General features: G+C 47.6%; 2 protein-coding genes across 9 annotated transcripts in view; one reads left to right on the top strand and one right to left on the bottom strand.

The window, feature by feature from the left end:
• Positions 1–5,099, top strand: part of ZNF106 (zinc finger protein 106) — a 62,925-nt gene extending 57,826 nt beyond the window's left edge. For all 5 annotated transcript variants that reach the window (XM_079906927.1, XM_079906925.1, XM_079906926.1 and 2 more), the window contains 2 exons: positions 612–758; positions 1,198–5,099. In XM_079906927.1, coding sequence (XP_079763053.1) covers positions 612–758; positions 1,198–1,254 — 204 coding nt within the window. In that variant the 3' untranslated portion in view covers positions 1,255–5,099. The remainder of the gene's footprint in view (positions 1–611; positions 759–1,197) is intronic.
• Positions 5,100–6,240: 1,141 nt separating this feature from the next.
• The window catches only part of CAPN3 (calpain 3), a gene marked incomplete at both ends in the record, with an annotated part of 47,786 nt that continues 37,241 nt past the window's right edge, over positions 6,241–16,785 (bottom strand). For 2 of the 4 annotated variants that reach the window (XM_079906981.1, XM_079906982.1), the window contains 10 exons: positions 6,241–6,267; positions 6,678–6,736; positions 7,058–7,174; positions 7,394–7,472; positions 7,562–7,630; positions 8,113–8,177; positions 8,276–8,333; positions 8,711–8,788; positions 15,037–15,073; positions 15,833–16,041. In XM_079906981.1, the coding sequence (XP_079763107.1) occupies positions 6,241–6,267; positions 6,678–6,736; positions 7,058–7,174; positions 7,394–7,472; positions 7,562–7,630; positions 8,113–8,177; positions 8,276–8,333; positions 8,711–8,788; positions 15,037–15,073; positions 15,833–16,041 (798 nt within the window). Of the gene's footprint in view, positions 6,268–6,677; positions 6,737–7,057; positions 7,175–7,393; positions 7,473–7,561; positions 7,631–8,112; positions 8,178–8,275; positions 8,334–8,710; positions 8,789–9,765; positions 9,880–13,253; positions 13,272–15,036; positions 15,074–15,832; positions 16,042–16,785 lie in introns of all 4 variants that reach the window. The other 2 variants (XM_079906980.1, XM_079906979.1) reach the window with 2 other exon arrangements.

Genomic DNA, 16,785 nt, shown 5'->3' with positions numbered 1-16,785 from the left:
TTTCTGACTAACAATTGAAACATAGCCACATTTATAATACAGTAAAAAAAAAAAAAAAATAGGTATCACAAGACTTGATTCAAGTAATAAAAATTGTTAGTAAAGTCAGGCTTCCTTGGCAGTTTTCTACAAGTTTTTCCACAAATGTAGTTTTCTTTATCAGACATTTGTATTTTCAAGTTTACAAGTCAACAGTTCTTAGAATTGTTAAAAATAACCCTTTAAGTATTGCAGGAAAGCTCTTTGCCTTTCTTAAATAAATGGACTAAGAAACTCATTTTATGATGGCACGATAAAGCATAAGTATGGTTTAAATTGAATTTTATGTAACTTGTCAGTCAGTATTTGCTAACAGCTTCCTTATCTAATGATGTAATGGCTGCCTTAGTGCTTTGCCTTCTCAAAATATTGTACTGTCAAAAGACTTCCCAGTCTTTTCAAGTTTCTCATTAAATTGATGATTCATTTGGTTACCTTTCGCTTTGTTGAATTTCCTAGCCAAGAATAAATTAAAGAATAGGGGCTTACTTACAGGATGCAAGTGAGGAATATTCTCATTGCATGTTTCCCATGCTCTTTATAACTTACCTTTTCATTCTGTTTCTCTCCAGTGGCACGGTTGCTCTCTGATATTTGGCGTTATAGATCATTTAAAACAACATTTGCTGACTGACCATACAAATCCGAACTTTCAAACTCTGAAATGTCGCTGGAAGAACTGTGATGCTTTTTTTACTGCTAGGAAAGGATCCAAACAGGTACATCAGTGGGATTTGAGGTCAACCTGGGGTCATTTGACTGCTCATAGCAGGGTTCAGTAAACCTTTTTTGCCTTATTAGAATGTTCACAATTGCAATAAACAGGGAGAGTGTAGGCATTTTTCTTTTTATTACTATCCAGGGATTTGGTGTATAGCTTAATGAGGTTTCAAATGAAGAACAGGTAGTTTTTGAGAAAGAGCCTAAAGAGAATGTTTTCACATGTTTCCAGTCCAGTAACTGAACCTAGAGGTTTATTACAGTGCTCTTGTTAAGAACTCATCTTTAAGTGCGCAGTTCCATGTAAATTAGAGTACTGGGTCCTAACTGCCTTTCATGTATGGATCTTAGAATGTACCTGTGAAGCTCCCTGGCTTTGACTTTCTCTTGTCCTCCTACCATCCTTTCTCTCATGGGCCCTTTTCCCTTTATTCCTAGGATGCTGCAGGACACATTGAACAACATGCTGAGGATGACAGCAAAATTGATTCATGAAGTTTTTTGCCTCCCATGTTGGGAAGTCTTTAGTTGAACTAATTTCACATCAGCCCCTTACACAGGCCAGTGTCTTCCCTTCCCTAGTGAATCAGGGAAGGAGAGAGTGGTTACTAGCCAGGCTTACCACTAGCATAAGTCTGGGCAGCTCTATGGGGTGATAGGTTACACTTCTAAGTTCTTGCTGGAGGTCTGTCAGATTTAAACAGATTTTTAAGGAACCATACTCTTCTGGGACAGCATGGCATATAGTAATTTATGCTACTGGTGTTCTCCAGATGATTATTAAAATACAGATCTTAATTGGCTACCCGGTTTGACCCTAATCATATGTATATTTTATTGATTTCAGTCGGTGATTGTTAGTTTCTGTTCTTATGATGGTTTAAACCTATAGGCAGGCATTTAAGTACAAATTTGTCCAGTGCTAGATTTTTAGGATCAGTTTTAACTTCTCCTTAATTATTACAATCAGTTAATTGTAACAGCTGGATATTTAAATTGGAAGCAAATAGTTCCCTTTCTTAACAATTATGTACAGTGTGTTTCAGTATGCTCTTTGTAGATAGACAGAGCTGGCTTTAAATGCTAAAGGGACACACAATAGGTTTTTAACAGTTAAAGTAACTGCTCTGCTGATTATATTTTAGGAACTCAGGCAGCAAATCACATAATGACAAGTCCTTACAGACAGTACTTCCTATTGAACTTCTGCAGATTTTGATAGAGTGCTCAGTTCAAGGCAGTGCATAGACCTAATGTCTGCTTGGAAATCTCACTGTTAGACCTGGGCACTCACTGCAGGTATTGGCAGGCTGTTCGAACTGGAGGTATAACCTTTATCTCTCTTTCCAGCTTCTGACTCTCCAGGCGGGCTGTGGGTTTGAAACCTTTTCATTTACTTCATTGCCAAACCCCACTCTTCTATTCTCTGGCTGTGCCTAGACTGACAGTAGCCATCATATACTTCCTCTGGGTTCACAGGGTACTTTCCACCCACCCGCAGTACCCAAATGGGGGAGTCAGGATAAAGCATCTGAATATAGTTTTCAAGGCCTCAGGCAGGCTTCTTAAAGACCAATGTCTTGCCTTCATCTCCCCACTAGCTGGGAAGGGTGGAGTAGGATGAAGGGAAAGACCCTACCTGTCCATTGAGAGCAGCCAAATGAACAAAGCCTTCATGAGACTGCTTTGTTTTTGGATTTTCTCTGGACTCTTAAGAGAAGCCATGGAGGCGTTGCTTTCCAGCCTTTTGTTTCTAGATTCTCAAAACTCCGAAAGTTTCTACAGAGAGAGAGAGGAAAAGGGAGAAGAGCCCAGCGCCACATACCAAGCTTCAGATGTGATGCCTATTCTTTCCTAGGACTGCAGAGCATCCAGGTTTATCTCCACCCATCTTAGTGCACACACTTCTACTCACATGTCTTCACTCAGGCTCTGGGGCAGGGGGACTTCCCCAGGGGTTCATGGATAGGTTTCAAGAGGGTATCCAAACCCCCGGAATTGTGTGTAAGACTAAGTAGGTGTTTTTTTCCAGGGAAGCCTCCAGTGGTTCTCACTGGATCCAAAAAAAACATTAAGAACTAATCTAGGAGCTACATCTAGATAATGAATGGCTCCACAAGCTGTTTACTTCTGTCCTTATGAATGGCAGAACTCTTGTGTTGACCACACTATTGAGATTTGCATGATACTTGAGAGAGAACAGAGAAGATCCTGTTGCATAAAGTTTATGTGTGCTGTTTCTGTCTGAGAGCAAGCATTCCCATCTCTCACCCCATTTCCTGTACAGGTGACCAGAGAAGCTAAGCTGTTCTGTGGGTTTGGGAATGGTGATTCCCAGGAAAGTACGTTTGGATTTATTGCTAAACCTAGCATTTTCCTTTGGGCTGTAGTGAACCCACATTTCCGCGTTGGCTGGGCAGTGTGCTGAGGAAGTCTTGCATACTCTGTTGCGTAGGTGCCCTTCTGTCCTGCCTGAGGACATGTCTGAAAAGATGAGAGTGGTGGAGCCTCCGTACAGCTAGAAGGGGGTATATGAGGTGTTGGGCAGTCATGGGGAACTGTAGGTATGAACAGACTGATAGAATCAGTAAAAACTGATTTGATTTTAACTTTCACAGAATCGCGCACAGTCTGTCTGCCTTTACGTGTGCAGTTGTGGATGTTCTTTGTACATGTGTATGCGCGTGGGCACCTATACTTGTAATACTTTTTCTCATTTCACAAGAATTTTCTTTGAAGCCGTGGCAATAATGTTTTTGTTTCAAGAATGCATAAAATTCGTTTAACACCAGGTTAGTATATTGCCCTCAATGCACTGTTGTAGCCACCTGTTTAGAAATAAAGGCACCATAAGCATCTTGACTGCTTATGGTTGTACGTTATGACTTTTAAGTGTCTTGAAAGTTATGCAAAAGTCTTGTTTTAAGTCTTCTACAACGTGTTGGCTGATTCTGGCCTTCTGTTCCCCCTCAGAGTAGAGCAGTGGCTCAGGGATTTGTGTTGGCTCTGATATTTAGTACTTAGTTGAGGAAGGCAATTATTACATGACCTGACAAAACACAACTCATTTCTTATAAGGAATTGGAGGCCATTTTTAGAATGTTGTTTTTAATCACTCGTGTTCACCTCTGACAGCTAGAAGACAAGAGAACCATAGCATAAATGCTTTTGTGCGCATATGCTCGGGTTTTAATGGCAGTTTATTCTGATGACATATCAGTCACTTCAAGTTTTATCCTGAAGTTTTTAATCAGGTTCAAAATTTTGGTATACGGCTCTACTCAGTATAAAGCAGTTAAACACAGTACAAAGTTATCTTGATCTGATGTTACTTGAATTTGAGAGAACGTCATTGCTATTACACTTCTGCTTTTGTGGAGAATTTTTTTTCTGCCTCAGAAGAGTTAGCAGTTGAGTGTTGAGCTCCTGACCTATCTATAATTTATAGGCAACATCACTGCCATTTAAGTGGTTATTTGCCTAACAAAGGGTTTTTTGTTTTTTTTTCTTTTTGGTAGATTATACAGTGCACAACTTTAGTGACTAGGTATGTGGATGATTTGGTGGGAGTAGGTGTACAAAACTTAGCGGAATGGTATGGTATATTTTATGGAAGAGAATTCATTGGAGGGGAAATGAAAGTATATTGTGAAGTGGGATTTAAACAGCATGTACCCTCTGGTTTGCAATTTATATACGCTGTCTTATAAATTTTGTTCCTGTTACCTAAAGGAGAACTCCTAAAACTGTTAAGAAGGCCATGCCTGTCACATTGTTAAAACAGTGATTTTATCCCTGCCCCAAATCATCAGATTCCTCAGGATTTCAGAGAAGCTGTCTAATGGTTAGAATTAGAAGTTGTGGTAGAGATGATTTGGGTTATACTGAGTTCCATATACAAGTGGATGTGAAATCCTGATTAAACCAAACCTACTGCTTACCAGACAATAACCTCTAACCTCACCTCCAACCCCCAAGTATGTGGCCTTGCTGGGTCACATGGTGACTAACGTTTCCCAGATTTCCTCTAAATTCAAGGTAGTAGCCCAACTGAATTGGGGGAGGAGGGAGTCAAGGAGGAAAGGCTGTTGAAGATCTTCCTCCTACTCAAGAGAAATATGTGCCCTAGAGCTGTGCCAGCACCCTTGGTGTCTGATTTTTTTTTTTTAATTGAATATGGGTTAGAAGAATTAAATCAGATGACACTTGACTGCAAAAATGTTTATAAGCAAATAGCTTAGCCTTCTTACATTTTGGTATAAAGCTGCAAACTTCCTAACTTTGTAAAGCAAGATATAAAGCAAATATAAGGGGAAAATAAAGTACTTTTACTAATTGTTTATTTTTGTTACCTTATCTGCATATTCATATTCACAGACAAACCCTTCTCTTCCACATTGATATAGAGAACAAGAAGGAAATGGGGTAGAAAATGAAAGATGGTTGTAGATATGCCACAGATCATGGTCCATATAAGCTCGGCGGACCGCTACATATAAGGATTTGTTCAAGGTCATACAGTAGGTCAATATTAGTGGAGGAACTAGGATTAAAAACTTTATCTCTGCTCCATTACACTCAGGTAACTGGCCCCTCTGGTTATAGGTGACCCATTTTGTCTTGATCTAGACACCAACAGCTATTCCCCTTCCTTTCCTCATGTGTCTTGGAAAGTATTTGACTGATTCCTGTGCTCAAGAAATAGCAAAAGCCATGATTAAAGCGGGGTTTAGGATTTATTTGTGTATGTGTGTATTTTCCATTGCTGTGTTCTGAAACTACGGCTCTCTATACGTGATGGGTAAGATTGGAGCTACTCATCCCTGCTGTGGCTGACATCTAAATGTGAGAAAACAAAACACGATCAAGCCAGCTATACAGGTGCCTTTATTTAGATCAACTTTTTTTCAAAATGCAACCAAACTTATGAGTCAGATAACCCAAAGTGTCCAACCCTCTTCCGCCGAGCTAGTTTACTCTGGAGCAGGCCCATCCTGAAACAGTCAGGCAGAACCAAATGCTCATTGGGCTGCTGTCCCGGGACTGGGAGAATATAAAGGTGATAGAGGGCTCTAGCACCAGGAAGTGTTGAGTGCCACTGGCAAATGCTTCTGCGAACAGCCGAGGGCAAGCTAAAGGGAGTGCTTGCTTCAGAGCTGAGGCCACTCAGACTCCAAGCAAAGCTGTCACTGGGCCATGGCTAGCTGAGGCAGACAGAGACACTTGCCTCCATGTGGCACAGGGACAGAGTTGTTCTCCCTTCCCCATTCCTTAACTAAAGGGTGAGGCTGGGCATGACAGATGGACAGATACCCTGAGGCTGAGAAGGAAGTGAGTAGAGGAGGAACAAGACCGATGAGGTGCCTGGAGGTCTGCTGAGGGTGCAGCTACTGTGTCCTTTGAGGTAAGTGGCTCTAGCTCTGTTGGGTGAAATTGAAATCCTGAGTGATCCTGCATGGCCTTGGATGAGGCCAGCTTGGTTCAGGCATACATGGTGAGCTGCAGCCACTGAAAGAGGAAGTCCCAAGATCAGAATGCAAACAAGAAAAGGGAGCCCAGCCCTAGGGATCTAACGGGGTAGAGGAAAGGGACAGCCCCCAGCATGCCAGACACTGGGAAGATTTTCTGAGGAACAGCGGTGTACTGCATCCTTCCCACAGATCTCTCCTAGAAGGTACATATTTTCCACCATAAAGTCATTGTAGAACTGAGGCCTCCCTGGAGCCTTCCCCCAGTCCTCGTTCCCGATGAGCCACATCCTGCTGAGCCGTGAGCTTCCCTTTATGTTCCTTTCCCATCCCATCCCTCCACCACCATTGGGAAGTGAGGAGTGCATAGTGTGTCCAGTCTTCCTCATGGATTCCTCTACCTCGAATTTTAAGGTACAGGGGGATTGTACGGCTTCTATTAGGCTTTACCTCTAGAACGTTGAGTTTGATGATACCGTCACCATCCTTGTCAAATGCATTAAAAGCTCCTGTGTGGAAGAACGCACAGGCCAGAGGCCAGTTAAAGGCTCAGTCCCCCTCCACTGCTCTACCTTTTCTTAACTGTGTGCTAAGTGCTGCTCTTCAGCACAGAAATCTACCAGGCAGAGTACCACCCGTAACCCTCCCTTTGCCATCCCATTCTGAGCCTGAAGAGGCCCTTCACCTTTGTTCAATCTGAATACAGTAGATTGGGATTTGTCCAAGGTCATACAGTAGGTCAGTTAGTGGAGATTCCCGCCACCACAGCTGTCGCTGCAGGAGAGGGGGCAGGAGGGGCAAAGAGAGCAAAAGGGTAGCTGTCCACTTACTGAACATGCCCTCCAGCCTGAGGAGGCAGCAGATGAAGCTGTCGAGGTCAATGTTCATGGACCTGTCTGCATAGCGCATGGTGATGATGTCGTAGAGCTGGTTGTTGAGGTGGAAGCCTGTGGGGGGAGCACAGGAGAGATGGGGTAGGCTTGGAGCCCTTAGGCCTGTGTGCTATCTCCCCTGCCTCCTGGTCACTCTGGGGCCTGGGAGAGGAAAGCGAGAAGCCCTCTCTCATTCCTTTCTCTAGTAGGGCCCAAGTGGCCCCATCCTCCCCTCCCGTTCCTGCTCCCACCGGCTCCAGTCCGCATCCTGGCCACCCCCTTTCTTCCCCACACCTGCGTCATTGACTGCATTTCGCATCTCGTAGCTGTTGATGGTGCCGGATTGGTCTGTGTCATAGTGCTTGAAAATTTTCTGGCAATAGAAAATTTGAGGACAGGGGTCGCACACTGAATCTCTGAATCAGTCCCTTCCTCACTCCCACCTTCGTTCTCTCATCCCACCTGCCAGGCCTTAATCTTCTTCCAGAGGTGATGGAACTCTTGCAGGTTCAGTCTCCCAGAGCCGTCTGTCTGGAGGAAGGAAGTCAGGGCTACAGGGCACATAGCAAAATCCCCCTGGATGGGGAGAGGGCTTTCTAGGCGGCTGTGCAGGGAAAGTAGCCCCATAGGAGAGCTTTGCCCAGGATATCCCACTCTGCCCTGTCCTGGTATTTAACACCCCCCTCTATGCTTCCTGAGTCAAAATTAATGCCTGCTCTATAACCCAGGGAACCTTTCTCCTAAGGACCACTTTCGTTAGGGCCCCAGACAGAATCCCAGGCCGGAGGTTAAGAGCAGGGGCCAATGTTCTTCCCAACTGTACCTCCTCCAACAGCCCCTTTCAGACCAGCAGCCAGGAGGTTCTAACTCAGGGCCTCCTTAAATGTTTCCTCGGGCATGAATTTGAGCCCCGCTGCTTGACTGGGCCCCCCCACCCCATTTGTTGCCCTAGCCCCCAGAGGCTGCTCAGGGGCTGATGACAGAGGCTTGGGAAGGGGTGGCAGGAAGGATACGTCCATGAGAGCAATCATGCTACGGCAGGACTCCAGCGTGAAGCCTTGTGTCTTCAGATCCTTATCTGGGAGGTATGGAGAAGAGTGAGGAGCTGCTTTCAGATAACTGGACACACACTGCCCCCACCACCCACCTGTTTCTCACAGAGTTTGAGCCACTCACGTTTGTTCACAACTCTGTTAAGGATATTCTTGAGCTCATCTGCACAGATCTCCATGTCCTGAGGAGGTAGGGAGAAGAAAGTCATGGTTCAAAAGTACAGCAACTGATGGAGCCCGGGCTTTGCAGAACAAATCCCGGCTGTCCATGGTTGTAAAGTCCCTGTCAGGGCTATTCTGTCGTGGGGAAGCAGGGGCTCTTCTGAGGAAGACACACTGCAGCCTCAGCTGTCCAGACTGCAGTGGGCAGCTCAGAGCCACCCAGTGGGTGTGTTGGTCAAAAACTCGAGGACTTCACTTGTGGATTTCTGCGCTACACTCATACACCCTGTTTCCACCAAAAGCCAAAATGACCTCTACTGAACCATAATGAAATAACTGGCAAATTGAGCAATTAAGGAGAGGAGTGTCTGTGGGAGTCGGGGTTGGAGGTACTCACGTCGCCTGCTATCTGCCTGAAAATGTTCCCGAATTGCTGCTGTTCCTCACTTTCCTGGTCAGCGCTGCTGGGCTCTGACTATGGAAGCACAAAGGAAAACTGGTTGGTGAGGACCAGGGAGATGGACAGACCCGAGAGGAAAGTTCCTCTGGACTGAAGGAGCCAGGTGCCTAAAACAGCCCTAGGTGGCAGCAGGAGCTGGGTACAGGGCAAATGCTCTTCTTTCTCAGCTGAACCTGGTGATCTGGAGTGAGGATCGTCTAGGCCCAGGTGAGCCTTCACTCCATACCCCCGCAGCTCAGACATTCTAACCAGAGGAGGTATATTAGCTCTGCAATCATGTAGACAGCCCTCTTGGTCCTCTCCCCCCATCCCCACCTGCTAGAGCCCCCTCCACTGTTTTGAGCCTGACCATCCCAACCAAACCAGCCCCAGCAGGACAGAGGGGGCCAGACCAATCTGATAGCTCCAGCTGCCTCTGTCATCAAGGCCAAATCTTCAGAGGACCCTCCTCCCCTCCCCACTCCGTTGGGCACTACAGGATAGAGATAGCCCTGGATTTATCTGTGGACTTTCGCCTCTTAGTCTATAACCTCCTGTAAGCTTTATATGATCACCTCTCCCCCATCTAACACCGTCCCCTGAGCTCTGGAGGACTCCATTTCTGGTGTCATCCCCCTTTTCCACTACTATTCTTTATCCTCCCCATTGTTAATGACACCAGGAAACAGGAGTTGTTCCATCTCAAGCTGCTTCTGTCTTAGGCTTTGCATCCCTCTCTCTTTCCTGGCTGGATGGGCTCCAGCGGGGAGGCTCGGCCTGTCCTTCCCAGGCCTAGGACCAGCTTGGTGTGGCAGCCAACCCCAAGACATTCACCCAAGCAGCATCCCAGATTTTAGGAGAACTTGATGAGAGAAAAGGTCAGTGGGACAAACCCAAACCTCTAGATGTTAAAGGGACACCCCACCCCTGTGGCCCCTCCAACCCCCATGCACCCCAAGAGGGTAGACCTCAGTTGTGTGTTGGCTACCCCATTCATGCACATGCTCGGAAACCTGTGGGGATTTCGCTTGCTTATCAGGGCTTGTTTTGTCTTTGCCCTCCTCTGATTCCTGGTCCACACCCAGCTCCTTGTTGCTGTTTGCTCTGTCTGAAACGAAGATGATAGGCTGGAGAGAGGAGGGAAGTAGGGAGGGGGCAGGAAGGAGACAAGGATTACTGGCTGAGCGGGCACAAGGAGGCAACCTCCCTCCTGGACCAGCTTTGTCCAGTGGAGAGGGAAAGAGCAGAGTTGGGAGTTCCTGAACCTCCGTTCAACCTCCATCTCTGCCACTAACAAGCTGTGTGACTTGGGGAAAGATGCTAAGTCTCTCTGGACTTCAGTTCCTTATCTCCTCATGGTAGAATTATGAGGATTAAGCAAGGTAGTTACTGCACGTGAAAATGCTAAGAATGCTAAAAGCAGCATGATCTAGTGCAGTGATTTTCAAGTATTTTGTAGATTTTTTTTTTTTCAAATGGAAGCCCTGTTCAAATTAAATTTCCCCAGAAGTCATTAAAAACAGAGCTTCTCTGCTTGATGAAGAAGGCAGAGCTCTTTTCCCTCAGCATCCCCACATCACCGTGGCAGCTACTGAGGCACCTCCAAGGAGCCTCTAGGACTCGGCAGAGGATGCATTGAAAAAAGGACTCTGATTAATGGCATGGTCAGTGAGTGAGGTCAGAACACTTGGCTGGCGTCCCAGCCATACCCCTCACATCTGAGAAATATCCTCTGGACTTGGTTTACTCATCCATTAATGGGGATGATAAAACCTGCTTTGCCTTTCTCATTGGGCTCTTATGGGGATCACATGGGATACTGAATGTAAAATTGTATTGCAAAAACATTTAAGATGCTACACAAATATAAGGGGTATTTGCCAGACATGCTCATGCAAGTGAGGAGGATATAAAAGGGTGGAGAGCAGCTGCCATGCTGTGCCAGTACTGGTTGGTGTATACATCCCACAAGGAAAGCCAGAAGAGAAAGGCTAGGCTGATGGCTGCAGGGCAGAGAGCAAGGGGGCAATCAGAGTCTCTCAGAGCAGAAATGGAACCTGACCGCTGAGTCCCCATTTGCCTTTCCATACTGTTTGTCTGGGACAGCACAAATGGACAGACCTATGGAAAGAGCTTCCCTGGCTTTGGCTCCCAGCAGGCCCCAAGTACCTTGACTTGCTCTGCCTTCCAAGCAAAGGGTCTTGCTCAAGTAACTGATGGTTGTAGGGAATCGCAGAGCAAGTGGGGCTCACAGTCTGAGGCGGGGATGTGTGCCCATGGACATGGTGTGGCCATGGGGCACCCCTGCCAGGCACACATCTTGGGGCCCACGTGTGGGTCTGGGCAACACAGGCAATAGAGTATAAGGGGCCTGCACCAGAGAGCTGAGGGCAAGAAACATGGGTTTCGGAGCAGACAAATACAATTTCCAGTTCCATTAGTTGTGTGTCCTTAGGCAAGTACTTCTGAGTCTTTATCCTCATCTATAAAAGGGGAATCATAACAGCACCTACCTTGTAGATACTGTTGTAATGAAAACAATGTATATTTTACCCCCAGCACAGGGCCTTAATATGCAGTGTTAGGTGCTTAGGTGCTTGAGGAATCTCAGCTCTGGTCTGCATCAGCACCAGTGCTCGGAGGACCCCTATGACGGATCCTTCCAGACGCTGTCATGAACACTAACACCAAACCTTGTCTGATAGCCTATGGCTACTGCTCCGTGGGCTTGAGGATGCCCAAAGGTCAGTCATTTCTGGATGGCACTCTGGGTGGTCAAACCAGAATTCTAAAAGGGGCACCGTTATTGTGGGCACTACCACCCTGAAGGCTATGGGGAGGTTATGGGGTGAATGGAGCAAGGATGAGGTTGTAATCTCGAGCTCCAAAACCACACAAGGGAAACAGTGACCTTGGTCTCAGATGGAAGCTTTCATCTGAGGCCCCTGAGATGCTCTTAGCACACATGGTCACCTTTAGTGATGGTGTTCTTACAGCAAAGTGGTCTTAACCAGGACACCCGGGAGGGACTATTCCTTAAGACCCAGGAGGGGAAGCTGCCCAGGTAGCTCTCCTCATTTCTCCCCTTTAAAGCAGTCACGTTGAGCAGCTCCTCTGGGGCTGTGCCAGTGAAGCTTCTCCTCCCCTTTCCCCTTTGCCGTCTGGACACGCACAGCAAGCAGAGTCCATCAGGGCCTATGACTTAGGGGGGCTTAGTTCAGAGAGAGAGGTCACTGTCTAGGAGGGGATTTGCAACAGGCTTCACCTGGAACAAGAGCCCTGGCAGTGACAGCCCCTCTGGGCGTCCTCACCGCCCCTTCCGCAGAAAGCTAAGAAAAAAGGAGGAGTGGGGAGCAGGCAGGGAAATAGAGGGGGGAGAAGGAGCCGTCCTGTCTGCTGAGCAGGCAGCTGGCATCACAAGGCCCTCACTCTGCATGGAAATCCTCACACAACTCTCTCACTGTCCCTTGAGGAACAGAACCCATTGCCATTACCCGCAAGAATCAAGCCTTGCTTAGCTTAGCCAAACCGGTTTCTGAAAAAGAAGAGGTGCTCCTTCTGGTTTGTGCAGGACCCCCATGTCAGGCCCATTTTCACCGGAGGGCCATCCTCTCCCTCCCTCTTATGAGCGGGCAATATAACGTGGTGGTTCAGAGCACGGACTGCAGAGCCAGACCTCCTGGTTCCAGCCAGACCTCCTGGTTCCAAGGGCTGGCTCTGCCACTTACTGGCTGTGTGGTCTTGGGCAAGTTCGTCAATCTGCCTGTACCTTTTCTTCCTTTGAAAATGGAGATAATAGTAGTACAGGCATACCTTGTTACATTGTGCTTTGCAAATACTGCCCTTTTACAAATGGAAGGTTTGCGGCAGCCCCGTGTTGAGCAAGTCTATCGGTGCCATTTTCCCAACAGCATTTGCTCACTTTGTGTCTCTGTGTCATTTTGGTAATTCTTGCAGTATGTCAAACTTTTTCACTATTATGTTATTTGCTATGGTGGTCTGCAGTCAGTGATCTTTGATGTTACTACTGTGACTTGCTGAAGGCTCAGATGATGATTAGCATTTTTTAGCAATAAAGTATTTTTAATTAAGGTATGTCCTTTAGTTTTAATGCTATTGCACATTTAATAGACTACAGTATAGTGTACACATAACTTTCATATGCACTGGGAAACCAAAAAATTCGTGTGACTTGCTTTATTCCGATACTCGCTTTATTGTGCTGGTCTGGAACTGAACCTGCAATATCTCCGAGGTCTGCCTGTACCAATCTGACAGAGTTGCCGTGAGGGTTGAGAGAATCCATGGAAAACACCTAGAAGAGTGCCTGGCACGTAGCCTCCGCTCAGCAAGCATTAGCTATCGTTGCTGTGTACCCACAGATGCCACAGGAGCTCAGGGAAGGAGGTGGAGGGCTGGGGGGAGGGGGCAAGTCCAGTGCACGCATGCTCATGCGCACGCACATGCCGTGCTCTCTGCCCACTCACCCTCTTACACCCACCTTGGTTTTTTTCTTCTTCTGCACAAGGAAAGGAAATGATAAATGCAGAATAAGTGAAAAGCAAGTTCCCAGAAAACCCAGTGGCTTTTGGCTTCCCTGTGACCTGGTCCTCAGTGTGGGGTGAGGTTCCAGGGTCCAGAAATCCAGGTCACATGGAGCCAAATGGGCCTGGAGGGTGAAAGGAGAAGAGACTTCTCCAGGCCCAGAGACTGGCGGCTGCTATGGCTTTGCTTCTATAGTCCACTCTGCTATTGGACGTGGCCAAGGAAGGGGATCTTCTGGCAGATGTTTTGTATCTTTTAATGAAGTTGGTTACTAAAACACCAAAAAAAGTGGCTCACCCAAACTGGCCTGAAAATGAATTTTATTTGACTTACAGAGTTTCAGGTTTTGTTTTTTTGGTAAAATTAGAAGGTCTGGCAGGCTGCACGGGCCTGTGACCCCCTGTGACAGCAATCCAGGGAGCTCGGAGCAGCAGCTCTCTGCACCCTCCAGATTGCTACAGACACCACCACACCAGTTGTCTCTCCGACACTGAAACCAAGTGTCAGTTGAGAACTACAGGCAAATATACCAGTGTAGGGACACCAAAACCCCCATGCCTGCCTGCTCCACTCAGGTAGGTGACCTGCCAGTCCCCGTAAGCTTTTGAGTTTGCAACGTCTGATAAATACACTGATTACTGACATTCAAAAGATGAGACTAGCACCAAATGCACTTAATACTAAAACCAACATCTGTGATAATTCAGAAGGCACTTGGAGATCTGCCACTAGCACAGGGTCAGGATTAGAACCATGAGTGTCACTACCCAGAAGATGACTCAGTGGGGCATTTGCCCTCCTCTTATTGGCCCAGGACACACCCACAGAACACAAGGGACAATTAATTAGCCAGAGCCCAAAGTCCAAGGCAGTCACAAGACTCCTCAACACAAGGAGACCCCAACACACACCAGCTCTGTGCATCTAACCCTGGGTCTCCCACCCTTTGGGGGGGACAGGCCTTGGCATGGGATGGGGGAGAGAGCCTGAGTCTGGGCTCAGAGAATCTGGATGTGAGTTCCAGCCTTGCCATTTACGAGCTCTGTGAATTCAAGGGAGCCCTTTAACCCCACTGAGCCTCTGCTTCCTTATTTGAAAATCAGGGAGAATGACCTTATTATTACATCTCAGAAACCTTGCAAGGATCAAGTGAGATGACACATGTGAGAAGTACCTTGTAAGATGTAAAACACGTGAACAATAATCACCATTTAAGGGCCCGTGCTTTGCCAGACCCTTCATGTACATGATCTCATTGATTCAAAGCTCACAAAAGCCTTGCAAGGCACATATTACCATCCCTATTTTACAGGGTAGGAAACTGAGTCAGACGAGTTACATAACTTGTCTAGGTCACAGAGCTGGCAGGTGGAGGACCCGGGTTTTGAGACTCCAGAGCCAGTGTAGGGCTGGTTTTTTTCTATGTGAGATTCTAACTCAGAATCCAGAGCTGGCTGCTGCTGTTGTCATCCCTTCCTGTGGCCTTGATCCCTCCCCCTAATTATTCAAACTGCTGCTCCTTCTAGGACTCTCTTCTGTCCTTCTAGCCCCTGGACTAAGTAAATATCCCCAGGACGTAAGTCCCATGACTTCAGGCCATGCCGCACAGAAGTTGCAGTAACGCGGAGTAATTGCTCTGCACACCCCAGACTCCCACGTCCCTCTGCTGATACCCACTCTCTCCTCCATCACCCGCCTGTGCCCTGGGCTTTCTCACACGTAAGAGCCAAACCACTTACCACTGGCCGATCCACGGAGATTGTATTCTCAACTTCCCTGTGAGGAACACAAACATGAGGGTATCTCAGTGTCACCAGGAGTAAGTAGGAAGCACAGAGGGGATTTGCTCAGGCCACCTGGCTTCTCAGAGTCAAGTTGGCACTGACCTCAAGAGAACCCCAGGAACTAACATCCTCCACCACAGGTATCATTCCCTGCAGCCAAGTGCAGACACAGGGCTTCTTGTTGGCTTTGTCCAGATTTCCCCAAATGCATTACCCAGCCACCTATCCATGGACCTTGTGCTCCTTTTAGGGACAGAGGTCAAAGTGGCAGGACCTATGAACTCACCTCTGATGACCAAGAGGGCAGGATGTGGCCTTGCTGCCCTCCCTGGTCATCCTAATCCTAAAAGTTCAATCAACCCCAACTGTTCCTATCCCTCTTCCCACTTTATGTTTTCTCCTTATCACTTATCTAAATCTAATATACTCAGTATACTTTTTCCTGTACATTGTCATCTCATGCTAGAATGTTAAGCTCCATGAGGGCAGGGATTTCCTTCTGTTTAATTCACTGCTGTATCCTCAGTGCCTAGAGGAAGAGTGCCTGGGACATAGTAGGTGCTCGATAACTATCTGTGGGATGGATAGATGTAGGGGAGAAGTGGCCAGTGGCTTGGGAACAGGAGAAGAGGTACAGCCTGGTCAGCATATCCCAGGACTCCTGGAGGAGACCTGTCCAGCTGCCTCACACCTCTGATCTCTGGAATGGGCCATGTGGGCTCTTAGGGGGAAAAGCCAGGCTGGGACTCACTCAGAGAGGTTCCTCTTTTCAGAGAAGACCCGGAGGATGAATTCCCCCTCCTGGTGGGGCTCGTAGGTGGAGGGCACAATGACGTACTCGCTGGGAGGCAGGCGGAAGCGCTCAGACACCTCCCGCATGTTGATGTAGGTTTTGCTCCTGGCCTTGGAGGCGTTGTACAGGAAGAAGTCCTTCTGCAGGTGCTGCTTGTTCCCGTGCATCTGAGGGAGAGAAGAGCCCAAGGGACCTGAGCCCCTCGGGAGGGACGCCCTGTCCTGCTCAGTCCTCCTCCAGGGAGTCCTCCCTGCCGATTCCCTGGTCACCCATTTCACAGTCATGAACCTACCGACTTCTGATTCCTAAGGCCTCGAATAGTTCAACATCCCTGGAGCTCCCTACTCCATCCATATCCCCTTCCTTTTCTGTTGTGATCCAGGAGTGAGTGTCAACTCTGGCATCCCCCACTCAGGGCCACTTACCAGAACTGCCACTGCTTAGCTCCAGATCACCTCCAGGCTGGGGAAGGACCCCAAGGAGGCAGGGGGAGCTGTGGCTGGGGTCTGAGGGAAGCGATCCCTCCACCCCAAAGAGGGCAGTCAGCCTCAGAATGTGTCTGTGTGACTCTGTGTGTGAGTGTGAGCGAGTGTGTGAGTGTGCGACAGTCTCTGGCGGGAGGGGTGAAAGGGCACATTGTAGGGGCGGTGGTCAGGAGGCCATGCAGTACCCTGAGGCCCTGACTCTGGAGTTGAGTAATGAGGGCAAGGCCCTCTCCTATCGTAGTCCTGCCCACAAACCCCACAGGAGGCTCCCCGATGTGCCACAGGTGGACACAGGCCCTCAGGTAACACTGCACGCACTGCTGGCTGCTCCACTTCTGTACCTCTTTGGGAACCTTGGGGAGAAACAGAAAAGGAAGGTGCTCAGATTCTGTGATTTCAGATCTGAATGGGGATGGAAAGCTTGCC

The sequence above is a fragment of the Stenella coeruleoalba genome, assembly GCF_951394435.1.
Source record: "Stenella coeruleoalba genome assembly, chromosome: 2".
In the NCBI taxonomy this organism is placed as follows: Eukaryota; Metazoa; Chordata; class Mammalia; order Artiodactyla; family Delphinidae; genus Stenella; species Stenella coeruleoalba.
Note: the sequence above shows the minus strand (reverse complement) of the source record. Positions and strands in the feature narration are given on the sequence as shown.